The 14,779-nt window shown below is 40.6% G+C and overlaps 1 protein-coding gene across 1 annotated transcript in view; it reads right to left on the bottom strand.

Moving 5' to 3' along the window:
• tenm2a (teneurin transmembrane protein 2a) overlaps positions 1–14,779 on the bottom strand; it is a 346,633-nt gene that overhangs the window by 83,973 nt on the left and 247,881 nt on the right. The window contains exon 5 of the mRNA XM_014021396.1: positions 243–471. Coding sequence (XP_013876850.1) covers positions 243–471 — 229 coding nt within the window. The remainder of the gene's footprint in view (positions 1–242; positions 472–14,779) is intronic.

The following is a 14,779-nucleotide window of genomic DNA, read 5'->3' as shown; positions in this document are numbered from 1 at the left end:
TAGTGTTTTTCAATTACTGTGGAAAATGCCTGGCCAAGAAAATGTTCAAATAAGTTTCATGGCTTTGTATACAACATGTCTATTAACTAAGAAATATACAACAATTCTCTAAATGTTGCCCCTCATAGTTGATTCCACTGGTGTTCTTGCTGTAAGTGACTCCAGACGTCTGTATGAGTTGTTTATAAAAGTCAGAAACATAAAGAAAAAAAGAAAAGAACAGAGAACCTCGTTGTACTGACCTGGTCTCTAGCGGGACGTTGCTGTTGAGCACCCAGCTGTCCTGTAACTGCACCGACTCCGGTGTGGTGGGTCCATCTCCAGTACCAGGAGCCGGGGCGTGGATGGGGTTGCGCCCCCCTCTCAGGGTGTTCCTGTTCAGGCTGTTGGCCGACTGATGGGACAAGTTGTGGTGGTTGTGTGGAGGGGGCAGCGGAGGCTGTAGTGTGGACTGACTGTGGTTTGCAGGCCCTGAAACAGAGAACAAAAACAACAGAGTTACACTTTTTTAATTTTTTTGCTAAGATTTAATTCAACAAGTCGTGCATTCAGTAACAAACCAGAAATGTACAAAATTTGGCGTTTGATTCTCAATAAATGATCAGCAACTTGATTCTGAGGAGAATTTCAGCTGTACAGACACATGAAAACTTAATCATCATTATCTCATGTCACATCACATTTTGCATATTTTCTTCATCTCCCCTCTCTCTTCTCACTCCTGTCCCCCTTTCCTTCTTTTGTATTCCGTTTTCTTTGTCACATCTAAGTGAAAGTGTGTGTGTGTGTGAGCAATATTAGAGCACTCAGCACCGCATGCATCCTCATCTCTTGCTCTCAGACTTGAGGGAACATGTCAGCCAGAATCCAATAGCAGCCCCTCCAACAATGAGCTAATGGACTGTTGAGCGAGAGAGCTGAAAAACAAACCGGCATGACTCAGACGAGAACACCCATTCACACATCACCTTTCTCTCTCCGAAGCAGCAGGGGGGCGGGAGGTTTGAGCCCATCTTCATTGTGTGTGTGTCTCCGTGTGTGTGTGTGTGTGTGGTTTGCTCGAGCAAAATCAATAAACCACATACTATACAGTAAAAAAAGAGCCTGAGAGAATCTTTAGTATGCTTTTTGTTAAAATGTGGTCAAAAAATGCATACTTWAAAGACCTAACATTCTTTTTCATGCCAGAGTTTTCACCTAATATGACCCCCCAAAAAGGCAGCATTCTAGTTGTTTTAGTTAAACCTTGATAACATTAAAGTACACAAATTTGAAACAAAATCTTATGCAACCATTTTGTGATCAAAGTATGCATTATGAGTGACTCTCAACTACCACCACATCAAACCTTTGCTTAATATCTCTAAAGTTGACTGAGTCTGAGCGTTTTTTTTGGCRTCATGAATGGGATATGTTGCCTCTGGGGGTCCATTTTTAATAAACACAGGATTCCTTTTCACTGTTTTGCTGATGACATTCAGGCCTACCTGCATATCAAGCCAAGTTTGGTTAATTCATTCAAATCACTCCTGAGCTGTCTGAACGACATAAAAATCTGGCTGAAATTAARTTTCCTGAATCTAAATGAAAGTAAGACAGAAGTCATCAGCTTTGGTACAGACACTTCTCCTGACAATCTTGGTCCTTTGGCTTCATACAGCTGCTCTGCTGTCAGAAATTTGGGTTTCAGTTTTGATAAWGTGTTTAAATTGGACAGGCAGATAAACTCAGTGGTGAAATCGAGTWTTTTCCAAGACTTWTTGCTAAGATGAAGCCAWRCCTCCCAAACAATGACCTTGAGAAAGTGATTCATGCTCTCATTACATCTTGTTTGSATTATTRTAATTCTTTGTATGTTGGTTTAGATAAATCTTCTCTGCATCGATTACAAGTTGTCCAAAACGCAGCAGCTCGTCTTTWAACAGGAACTAAAAAACATGAACACATWTCYCCRGTTCTGGTTTCTCTCCACTGGCTTTCTGTTCATTTTAGGATCAATTTTAAGATKTTATYGCTTACTTTTAAAAKYTTWAAWRGGYCTGGCMCCATCCTACCTGTGTGAKCTCATTAACATCCACACTTCWGTTAGAGCRCTTCRGTCATCCAACCAGTTCCTCTTAGATGTTCCTAGATCCAGACTAAAGTTTAGAGRTGATCRGGYCTTTGCAGTTTCTGCCCCAAAACTCTGGAATGGTTTACCTCTTAGCATACGGACTGCTGAGACTGTTGAGACTTTYAAATCTTTCCTTAAAACTTACTTTTACTCCCTGGCCTTTCATTCTGGTWGAGTTTGAGATTCTTTTWAAATGTTTTTCTGTATTTTAAATTGATTATATTGTCTTCATTTATGTGTTGCTCAATTGTTTTATTCATTTGGCTTAAWTGTGAAGCACTTTGGCCAACTTCTGTTGTTTTTATGTGCTATRYAAATAAAATTGACATTGAYATTGGRTTGACTCCAAAATTAAACGAGTTATTCATGTACATCCAGCAACTACAATCTAAGATTTTTTAAAAAATCCTTTAAGTGGATCAGACAATTTGAGATGACACAAATAGTTACTGGTAATGTTTTCGTCTAAGATCTTGTGTGATTGGTTACATGTTTTAGGGAAAACTCAGCTATTCATCTGTTATCTTAACCTGTTTCTTCTTTTCAGGATCACCAGTGCCCATGCCACTGAGCGAGGGGCAGAAGACACCCTGGACAGGTCATAATACTCACAGGACMACATAAAACTAAACGTTCACTCTGTAATTCACATGTAACAACTTAGAGTTACTAATTAGCCTAATGTGCATGTTTTTGGTCTGTGGGAGGAAACCAGAGTACCTGGAGAAAACCCACACATGCACAAAGAGAACATGCAAACTCTACTCATWAAAGTTCCTGACTGGGATTCAATACCTGCAAAGCTGAAAGAGTGCAGCCTTTCTTGTGTTTGCTAAGGCTAATTAGTGGTAGCCATCTTGAATCAGGTTGATGCATAAAGGGACATAGTAGATGTACGTCCAATAATTACTTTCAGAGTTTTATTAAAATCCGTCAAGTGGTTTATGAGATTTTTTTTCCCTATCGTGAGTTCAACACATCCATATGCAAACATCTTATGTGGATTTTTAAATCAGATCTGYAGCAGGTTTTTTTTTGTTTCATTTTCCACTTTTCTCCCAAACATCAGGGAATTTGGCCACTTAGTGTTTACACAGTCTTTCTAATGGCAAACAGTCAGCCAGACAAACAAATGAAGCTGAAATAAAAAATACTCCGCCTTGGCACTGTTTCAGTTTAGTAAAAAAAAAAAGGGAAGAAAAATACTCAAAGTGTCACAACAAAAATGTCCATGTGCGTTTCTACTCCACAGCTGTCTGGATATAAATGTATTTGTGCGAAACACAYTGATGCTACATTTGGCTTTCAGTTCTGGCTCCACAACACAGTTGGTTTTGTCTTTCAGCAACTCAACACGTTGCACTTTTATCATCTTTTTTTTCTCTTCCCTTTTTCTCACACTTCTAAGCATAGAATAAAGCATACTGATTGTTTGTTTGCACATTGCCTTTCTTGTACTGATCAAAGATTCGAGCGAGAGCACATATGCACGAGGACGTGTTGGGGTGAAAACAACAAAGCAACTGCTTCGTCAACCTGCGTGATCACACTTGCCCTCCTCCTTTTGTCATCTTCTCTGGGACTAGACGAGAAAAGAAACATCGTGTGAGAGGAGGAGGAGAGATGTGTGGATGTTTTGTGCTCTCTYCCTGTAACGCCTCTCCTTCCGCATTACGAGGTTTCGTATTATGAGGCATAAACGGCAGCGACTTTGCGTGCACGCGTGTAGCCGAGGAACAAATTTGGAGCTTCGCGAGCCAACCCCCCCTTCATTTTCCTTTCTCCTAGATGGATATTTAGAGCAGAGAGCTCCCTTGYAACTGCAGCTGTAATGGAAACCAGTTTACAACGTGACCCGATTCCTCTGCCGCACCACTGGGACGCAGGTGTCATCAACACGGGCCGTGAAGAACAGATGCTTGTGAAAGAGGAGAAGAGGGGAAGAGCGAGGAGAAGACGAGAGAAGGATGGGGCCAGACCTCTAYGCACTAGAGTCCCAAAACATCTGTTTGAACATGCAAGAAAGCCCCGGGGAGAAAGAGATACACACACATACACACACACATCATACGTGCAGTTACACACCTGCAGGAAAACGGCCCAACTCTTGCATCATACATGCACGAAGCAAACTGATTCATGATGTAAATGTTATCCTGTGTTGTACTCTCCTCCTCCTCCTCCTTGCTATTTCTCCTGGAAAATTACATCGCTTTCACTTTCCTTTTTATTTGCATTTTGTTTGTGTCCTTTACTGAGATCGGAAGGTTTCCGAGATAAACCTAGTTTGTTAGAAGCCTTTCAAGAAATAAATTCGACTCGACTTCTCCTCCAGGCCAATGCCTCTATGAATGTTGAAATACCGCGGCTTCTACAATATCCTTTCTCCATAAATACATTTAGTTAGCAACAATACACACAACAAAAAGCCTTACAAGAAAAAAAGAAGAAGCTTGCACTATCATCTGCAGGCATGGACTCAGAGTGATGCTGAGAAATAAAAGCAGACACCCTGTTACACACACAGACACACACACACGCACACGCTGTCTCCCATTATTTAAGACTATATGAAAACACGGATAGCTTTCATTGACTGCTACCCTAAAAAAAGGAACTTTTCTTTTCAGTTTCAGATTATGAATAATAAATTATGTACACTGCATGGAAAATGAATGCAAACTTTTTTTAGACTTGGTCTTTAATGAACTTCGGTGACTTGAAGGGATCCACGATTAGTTGTAACATTAAACTTTATTTGATAAACATTTATTTTAACTGTAAAATAAAGACTGTAAAAATACTGTAGCTGTTTAGTTTTGTAAATTTTTTAAAATATATTTTAACACGGACGGAGCCATTTTATTTACATGCAAAGCATTCTGGGTAATTGATGMCATCACCTGGGTCCTCGGTGTGAGGCTGCTAGGGAGCTATATCCACCCTGAAGGTTAATCTTGGACAATATCTGATGATCGACTCTTTTAAATGAAACCAGAGGGCGTTGACAGAGAGGAGAAGGTAGAAATGACTCAGCCTGTAACTGAAAATATGGATGGAGGACAACAGAGCTGCTTCATGGAAGAACAACTTCAGTTTAGCCTGTTAGCCTTTGCGCTAGCGCCAACACTATATTGCATTATATGTATTAACTCGGCGCTAGCGCGACAAACAAGCTAAACTGAGGTCCTCCATCCATAGTTTCATTTGCAGGCCGAGTCATTTCTGCGTTCCCCTCTCTGTCATGTGGATGGAGGACCTCAGTGACGAGAGGAGAATGTGTAGCACTGAGCTAATACATATATGGTGAGAGCATTGGGGCTAACGCTAAAGCTAACAGGCTAAGCTGAGGTTCTTCTTCCATGAAGCAGCTCTGTTGTCCTCCATCCATATTTTCAGTTACAGGCTGAGTCATTTCTACCTTCTCTCTGTCAACGCTCTCTGGTTTCATTTAAAAGAGTCGATCATCAGATATTGTCCAAGATTAACCTTCAGGGTGGATATAGCTCGCTAGTAGCCTCGTGCCGATGACCTAGTTGATGTCATCGTTTACCCAGAATGCTTTGCATGTAAATAAAATGGCCCCGTCTGTGTAATATATTTTTAAACTTTTAGTTTTAAAATTATAAAAACTGAACATCCTACAGTATTTTTACAAAAAAAAAAAGTCATATAAAGTCTAATGTTACAACTAATCAGGGATCCCTTTAAAATCTAATTTTCTCGTTTCAGTTCGTGTGTGTTCATCTGTAGGCGCCCTTTGCCGGTAATATTCCAGTCCTGACGTGGCTGTGCACGGACATAGACTTGATCTATCCCTTTTTATACAACAGACAATARACTTACTGACACACTTAGAAAAAGAAAAAATATCTATAATGTATCTCCAAGCATACTGGTCATTGTCAAAGTAATGTTACTTCAGAGAAAAATTTGATCTGTAATTCTGTCTTTTTTTTCCCTGCAGAAACAGTCCTTTATTGCACAGCCACACMGTAGAATAAAGTAGTTTTCAGTGCCAATGAATAGGCTTTAAAGCKTCTTTATTAATATTCAACCATTCTTTTGTTTCTGTCATGATTTTTGGTGAGCTGCTTCCACCGCAGCCTTGAAAAAGGACTCACCCTCACATCGATACAAGTGGATTTAGGTACGATTAAAAAAAACATCTCTCTTTGGAGCTCTGCAGCCCAGGTACACTTCAAAGCAGAAACATCAAACTTTAAATGGGTCACAGAATGTTGGGCTTAACTCAGTTGAAGTGTTTTTAWTATTAATTTAACACTTTATACACAATTGAAATTTATGTTTTAGGCTTTTTCCTTTTTTAGATTTTACTACATAATATGTCAACAGAGAGGGCAAAAACGTCACTTTTGAGTAGTCTGAACTTTCTAAAAATCTTTGAAAACTGACTTCTTTTATTCCCATTCCTTCAACAGTTTATACATAAAAACGGTGCGTTAAATTCGCAGACTTTCTTAAAGCCAAATTCTCTCTTCAAAACTGAAGATGAAGGGTCTTTTTGATTTATTGGATGTTCAAAAAAAGTGTTTTGGAGTTGTTGAATTGTGTATTTGATTAGTTCCTAGTGAAAGGTGAAAGGACTGAGTGCTTCCATGGCTTTAGCTGAGCAGCTCTCTAGCTGATCACACATTTCATACACACAGGTATCATATCATATCATATTGTTTCTGCATGTAATGATTATATAATATTGTTTACATCAAACACCCCTTTGGTAAAACACAATAAAAACTCTCAAAGTGATTCGTCACTATAATAAAAAGATGACTTGTCACACAGTATACGTACCTGCTTTGTCTTAGCTATTAAAGCAGTTATTAGATTTAAATTTTATCAGTATAATTTAATTGTTCGGTATGAACGCACACTGGAAAAATAAATTTCAGCATTACACCTGTGATCTAAAACAGCTTCCAAAGATAATTAAAGTTGAAAATGACACCAGAAGAGCTATTTTCTTTCTATTTTTTAAAATACCAATTTTAAAATAAAATCTTTTAGAGTTGTAATAATCATAATATTTTTGCTTAAGGTTATCATACCGTCCAAATTTCATACCGTTCCATGTCTAGGTGCACGGTTACCATGGCGAGCTTAATGAGCTACTGGAAGCAGCTTTAACATTACTTTTGATCTTTTCATATCTTAAACATCAAAGCCAGAGGTTTATAGTAATGAAGTAAATTTACTTGGTTACAATACTAATTTCCTTTGAGGAAGTATAATTTCAGTAAGAATCTTTTTAAATCAAAACTTTTATTTTGTAACATTCAAAATGTAAAAATGATACATTTGCTTCTTTAAAATTTAACAGCTGATGAAGCTAGGTTTACAGCTGACATGTTGAACACGGTGCAAAACACTGGCTGAACACCAGAGAYAGGGACTCGTGACTTGGATTTAAACTTGAGTTGCACTTAAGTCCCAACTATTACAAACTTAGACTTGACTTGGACTCGTGGTTTGAGACTCGCAAACAATGCTAGTATGTATATGTAAGTAAGTAAGTATATAAAGTATATATAAGTAACTATATATAGTAAGTATACTATATACTATATATAGTAAGTATATAAAGTATAAGTATGTATATACAAGTCAAGTATGTTCAGCTCACGATGTTCACTCCCTCAATACACATCCATGCTCCGCTCTGCCCAATGTTAATGACCCTAACCTTTCAAAGTTAATGTAACAAACAGAGCTTCAGCATGGCAGGCACATTGCAGTAGGCAGCTCTGCTGCCATTCATTATAAGCTTTGCTTACAGAGACTTTATTCAACACCATGAAAAGAGACTGGCAAAATGCAAAGTGTGTGGAGCCCAAATCCAAATGTGTTTTTGTGATGACTTGTGYAGCCCTTTTACTTTAAAGATTCTGATTCATCATCTTCACTGACAYGATTTTGACCATTTWAAAAAAATTTTCTGGTATTTTATTGTAAAATCAGCAGCAGACTTGGACTTATTCTTTGTCAATGGTACTAWATAATTACAGTATGCTTTTGTAAGATTACAAATGCAAAATACAGTTAACAATACTCCAAATGCTTGATTGTTTTTTCAACCCTRACCTTATCTATATTTTTAAAACATTAAGTTTTAATAGTATTATCAAAGCATAATACTATGTCTTAATATTTTATTAAAATATAGYATTATAGAATATAATCTAGTATAGTAAGAATACCTTTGATCAAACTGCCAGTTAAGTGATACATGCAACAAGACTTGGACTTGCAGAAAAAGACATGCACACCTCTCTGCTGAACACTGACACAATCAGTCCATGCCCCTGCGTTTGTTCTCCTTTTTACAACATTTTGCAAGTTATGAAGTGTACTGCCATGTCCTGTCAGAAAATACTGCACCAAGGTAAGCATTAATTGTAAACGCCTACACCGCTTGGGAGGGTGTGCACGCCRTCAGCTGAGCCCTGCATGACACTCAAAAGTGCATGACCATAACTCAACTGGTCAACTGCTTCCACTAAACTGAGTTGGGTAAACTGAGCAATTTACAAATTTTCCTTTAAAATAAGTGTAATTTGCTTTACATTTACTCAACTCGGTTCTTAGAGTGTGTGTAAAAGTACTATTATTTAATTTTCCCAATTATTATGTGCAGTTTTTAAACTTAAAAGTAATTATTTTTTTCAGTAAAATTCATTTTACCAAAGTAATTTTCTGTTAAGGTATTTTCACTTTTAGTTTTTTTTTGTTTTTTTTCCAAGTACTTTGTACACCTCTGTGTTCAGCTTACATTCTTACAAAAGAAAGAGCAAAAATAATTTTCTAAGTGAGATTTAACTGGATAAAAAGGCTTGGGAGAAGCTAAGATCTAAACAAGAAAACCCCACCTCGCTGTGGACAAGCTGCAAAAATATTTATGACAAACTGCTTTCCTGCAACAACACAAGAAATTGAAGTCAAAGAAATGTATTCTTATGTAGGTTTTAAATCCATAAAACAAACCCCGAAGCTTGCTAGAGGAAACACAAATATGTTGAGAAGTGCTGCTGCCCGAGGAGCGAGGCCCGTGTCCAAGGCACTTTTTTTCATACTGCACATGTCGACGGGCCCTGAATAAAAATGCAGCTTGTTTTGGCCACGGAAACACAAATCCGACAAAGCTCGGGAGCAGATGCCGAGCGCAGTATGAGGACAAGTAAATAGGTCCAATAAATTAAGATACGGGACTCTGTCAGATGAACTGACGGAGTGATAGAGTTCAAGCCGCGGGCAGACTAATAGGAACACCGGGAACCCAGTTTGATAAAAGACCAAATATGCAGCTTGGAAATAGAGCAATTAGTGAGCAGCCAAGCAGATCCTGTTTTATTCTAGTTTATCTTTTCCTTCTTTCTTTCTTCTCTCCAGTGTCAGTAAACACAGATCATGGAAAAGATTCTCTCAGCAGCTTTCTATTTTGTTGTCACCTACTGCTGCTGAAAGCCTGACCCACTTTATCCTGCCCAAGGTCTCCTGCGACTGGAGAAGAGGGGACCATAGCTCGTAAGCTGGCGGGTTTTGGCTCGGGCTAATCCCTGGAAGTCCATTATGCTCGCCAATTCAATGGAGCCTCTCTCTCAGCAGAGGAGCATTAGCCTGTCTGCTAACCTGCCTCCCTGTAAGACACACGACATGCACACTCTCACGCACACACGCGTGTGAGGCAGGGGCTTGCCACACCATATTAATCTCACAGTATGTGCCTGTGCATGTCTGTGTGCGTATGTGTGGCCAGCTGGCAGCAGGAACCAACCAAGGCAGTTTGTTTTGCAGCCCTGGATGAGCAAACTGTTTATTGACATTTTCTGTGGTTAACAGAGAAAAGTCACAGGGCAGGATGTGAGTGTGTATGTGTGTGTGTGTGTGTGTGGCACAAAAATGTCCAATCAGCAGTGAAAAAGGGGATCATTGCAGGGTTCTGCTCTCACCCCTCGCTCCTCATCTCTCCCCATCTCTCTCTCTCTCTCTATCTCTATCTCTATCTCTTTGTTTTTCATCTTTCCTAAGGAAAAAAGACAAAAAAAAGCAGCACCTGCCTTCGTGGATTCCCGCGCACATTCTCTCCTCGCTATTTGCTATGCACCCCATGTTTTAAAGGAGGTGTATTCCCAAGTACTCCCTCTTCCTATGTCCTCTGTCTCAGAATGACACGCACTCCTCATTTGTCATTCTTCTCAGAGCTCGGAGGGTTTGAGCACAGAAGGAGAGCTTGAGGTGAAAATCCAGAACTGCATACATGCTGACAAAGGGGCTTCGGTTCTTACATTTTTTTTAACCAGGCAAATGAGCTCATCGTAACATACAGGCACAAAAAAGAAGGTAAAGACATACATTTACTCATACAGATGCAACACACACACACGCACACACACACACACCGCCTCTGCCTTGGCTAGTCATCTCTGTCTAATTAGGAGGCAATAATCCGTTAGAGAAGAGTCATCAAATTCAGCCAAAAACAAACACTCCATGAGCAGAAATGCATGCGTGCGTTTCCTCCACACCCACATACACACACACAAACACGCACATGCATGCAGATCCGCACGTGCACGAGTTAGCCCACCGTCACGCAAATGTCACCCTTACATAAGCGCCATTAGGAAGAATACCATTAGCAAGGACGGAGCAAATGGGTCTTTGTTTTGCCTTTGTTTTCTGCAGATTTGTTTCAACRGAGCCATTAAACATTCATTGCTTCTGCAGTGACTTGAGGTGGCTTCCCCGCTAAAGTGGCAGCCGATAGCTTAGCAACTTTAGAAGAGGCTTGAGTTAAAAATAGCCCAGTGTTCCCCATGCATAATGAATGGCCAGAGACAGCGCTAACGCTACCTCTTTCCAGGAGCGATCCGCTATGCTCCGTTTAACCATCCTGGCCTCCCGGCNGTTCTGACGGAAGCGTTCCCAGACAGGTGCTCCGAGCCTGACAGTATTCCCACATAAACATTTGCAGACCAATTCCCTGCCAATCCCCAGCAACAATGTCTCCTTCCGATTTACCTGACATGCTTCACTGGGAACACGAGCCACGTCTATCCACCTGTTAGCTTAGGTAATGGTGGGCTACGTTAGAAGAACACACACTCTGAAAACACACACGCACAAACAGACACACAGATATACAAACAGCATGCAGCTTCCTGAGGATTATTTCGCCATGGTCAGTTTCTGCCTGGCCTGCTAAGGCTCATTTCCTGCCCAGCATCCCGCTCTCTACATGACAACTGCAAACACACACATTTAGACAGGCGTGCACTTTCACAGCACATGCAGAAGCTGCCGGTGTTTGTAGGTGGGCTAGTCTCTCTCTCCTCCCTCCTTTACCCCCCCCCAGCTCACAGCCATTCCTGTGCCTTTTTACATGCCATGGTGTGTTTATGCAGTGCCAGGCTGCCACTCTAAACACATTTAAGTTGATTTTAATGGATGCCCAAAGCCAAGGACTCTCTCTGCACCCATTAGATGTGCAGTACTGTCTGGGAAACATAGCAATTTGCAATTTTATCTCGGTGTCTTTCCCTCCTTCCATCCAAGCCGCTTTCTTTCACCCTCTAAGCTTTCATCAGTTTACCCTTTTTTTCTTCTTCTTCTCTGCTTCTTTGACGTCTTCCTTCTTCCTTTCAGTCGCTTTCTCCATCTATTTTTACTGGGGTGCTTTTGGATGCTCTCATCTATCCCTCTCTCCTGTTTTTGACTTTTTTTCCATTATAGATGTCTCATTAAACACCCTCAAAAGTCAAAGTTTGACTTTCTCAATCTCTGCTCCCATTTGTCTAGTCGTGGCTCCTTTTCCCTGCTTTTCTGTACGTTTTTTTTCCTCCTCTCGCACTYCGTCTGCGCGTACACGTTTAGGCAGGGACTGAAAGGAGCCCCTGGAACAGAAAAGTGTGGGCGTATGCGAACAGGAATGAGAGGAAGAGAGACCGGGTCCGCAAGCCTCACTCTCCCTTCTTTGCCAGCTTCTGCCATTAGGGTGTCAGTGGCAGAGTGAATTTATTTGCTGTGCGGTTACTGGGCTAATGATTGATGTTGCCCCAGCAAACAGTAAACCAATTAGAAGGCTGATGTAACGTCATTTTAAAAGCCTCCTAATCACGTTGCTCTTGAACCTGGGACCCGGGCCTTCCCTAATGAAGATTTATACTGGATCAAAGGAGAGCCTAACGCCATTAACAATAGATTGTATTCCACCAAAAATCACATTAGGACTTCTCTGCCCACCCCTCTCCCTCCCATCAGGTCGCTGCTAAATATATCTGCTGATTACAAGTGCAGATGCGCCGAGGAGCGGGGAAACAGGAGGGAGAGCGGGAATGGGAGGAAGAAGAGAGCTGAAAGTTGGCCCGCAACTGTTGAGGAGAAACACGTAGACTGATGAACAAACTCATCACCACGGATGTTTGTGTGTGTGTGTGTGTGTGTGTGTGTGTGTGTGTGTGTGTGTGTGTGTGTGTGNTTAAAATTAAAATCTCACTGAACTAAAATGTGAAAAAATGGTTTTAAACTTGACACAATAATAAAAGTTTAGAAGGATAAATAAAAATTAATCTGACCTAACTGAGTAAAAATGGTACCTTGTTGTTATAAATGGTATAAATGTTAGTTAAATATAACCTGTATTTCAATATTTCAACAGGTTTTATGTCAGCTAAAGTATATATTATTGTATAAAGTCGTACTTGTGCTGCAGACACTCGGGGATAATTAGAGCATGTTAGTTTGGGAGCTGCTGAGGTGGCTCGATGGGCTCGATGGGCTCGATGTGCCGGAGCTGTCAGCACTTTGTGACTTCACCATATTTTGTGGAGACAGAAGCAGAGATAGAGTTGAAAACAAAATGAGTCTCCCTGCGTTCACTGCTCCAAACTTTATTGAAAGACTATTAGAATGTAAGGAGCTTACTGAGGCAGCAGCTTCATGAAGTTAGACTCTTTATTTGACTTTTATTGTGGGAATGCTGAGTCAGCGTTCACCAGGTTGTTTTCCTCTTCGTAGTCTCTTCTGTGTGTTTTTATACATTTAATTGTTCATAAATCAAAACATTCAGGAAATAATAGCTTGAATGTGACCTGCAGGCAGGATTCATATAATAAAACTCTTATTTTGTCATGTTTTCACATGTAACATCAGGATTTCTGTCTGGTCCTGTGTCCTGTGCCTGTAGTGTTGGAGGTGTTTGTGGTCCTGATGTTAGCTCACACACCTGATGAGCTCAGCTCATTACTGATGAAACTCACCTGTGTGGTGACGAGCAGGTGACGTTGTTTTAAACCGGAGGGACTCRCTGGACCTGCTCCTTCAGAAGCCTCAGCCTGTCAGGACGACCACAGATAAAGCTGTTAACTCTGGAGAAGTTCARTCATTAAAGCATGAAGGTGTGTTCTGGCTTCACTGCAGCTTCCTGAAGGTTACAGCTAATTGGAGCTATTAATCAACACACTGCAGCCACTGGTGACAGGTACATGTTCCTTCTGCTTTTCATCAGCAGGATGTGTGAGGAGGACACACTGGGCCTGCTTACTACACAGGTTCTTCTGTGGGAACGTTACGAACAGTTCTTATCTAACAGGACGAGGTTCTCATGGTCATGGTCAGGTTCCCGTCCTCTCATCGTAACCATGACGTCACTTTCATTTGGGTTTTTAATGGTTTAAAGTCCGTCTTTCCAGAGAGGCTCAGTGTTATTCAACAGGACCAGCCTGACGACAGGAGGAACTCCTTTTACCTGTGTGTGTGTGTGTGTGTGTGTGTGTGTGTGTGTGTGTGTGTGTGTGTGAGAGTTTGCAAGGAAGAAAAATAGTTGCAAGCAGCTGATATGAGCACACGGGGCCCGAAACAACCAACAAGACAGAGTCTGGCGATGAAAGTAAAAAGCTCGAAGCTGGAGCTAGTTTGTCTTTGCAACACTGATCCTCCTGTTGGCACCAGAAAATTCATCATCCCCTTACCTTTCACTTTCTGCTGGATTATTAATGTCATATGCAAAATAAGTACAAGCGCAGCAGCTCACTGTCGTCTGCATGCGGCAAAGAGCCGATGTTGCCTTTACTTGCATCATTGTTTTTTTTTGGTAATATAGCTTAAAAAGGTGGCAGGGTGACATTTGAAATGTAATCCATTAAAAAGTCAACGACTGTCTGTTTAAATGTTGARCCCCACAAAAGGTCAAGTCAAGTTATAGTATATGTTGTTTTTTTCTCCTCAGCTTATGATTACACCAAATCAAAGTAAGTTTATTTACATTTTAATATAATATCACAAAGTCTTGCTTTAGAAGCATGTGTTCAAACTATTTCCCCACACCAAGTTTGAGCTCAATATCAGTAAAGTTGACTGAAATTTACTCATTCTTTCATTCTCAAAAAGTAGTTGGCTATGGTGGGAAGTTTATATTGGTGTCCAAAATCGATCAGTTGTAGATGTACACCCAATGATTTCTTCATGACACCACATTAAAATGTATTCGGTGGTTCATGGTTAGGGTAGAAATGGGCAGACACTTCTTTGTCCTTTCGGTAGCCGGCGGTAAGACTTATCAGATCAGAACAAGTTTGTTTGGCATTTTATGAACACTTCGGGGAGGCACGGTAGCTCGGTGGTCAGTGCTGCAGTCTTTTAAAACTGCAG

The sequence above is a fragment of the Austrofundulus limnaeus genome, unplaced genomic scaffold (assembly GCF_001266775.1).
Source record: "Austrofundulus limnaeus strain Quisiro unplaced genomic scaffold, Austrofundulus_limnaeus-1.0 Scaffold291, whole genome shotgun sequence".
In the NCBI taxonomy this organism is placed as follows: domain Eukaryota; kingdom Metazoa; phylum Chordata; class Actinopteri; order Cyprinodontiformes; family Rivulidae; genus Austrofundulus; species Austrofundulus limnaeus.
This window is presented reverse-complemented; position numbering and strand designations above follow the sequence as displayed.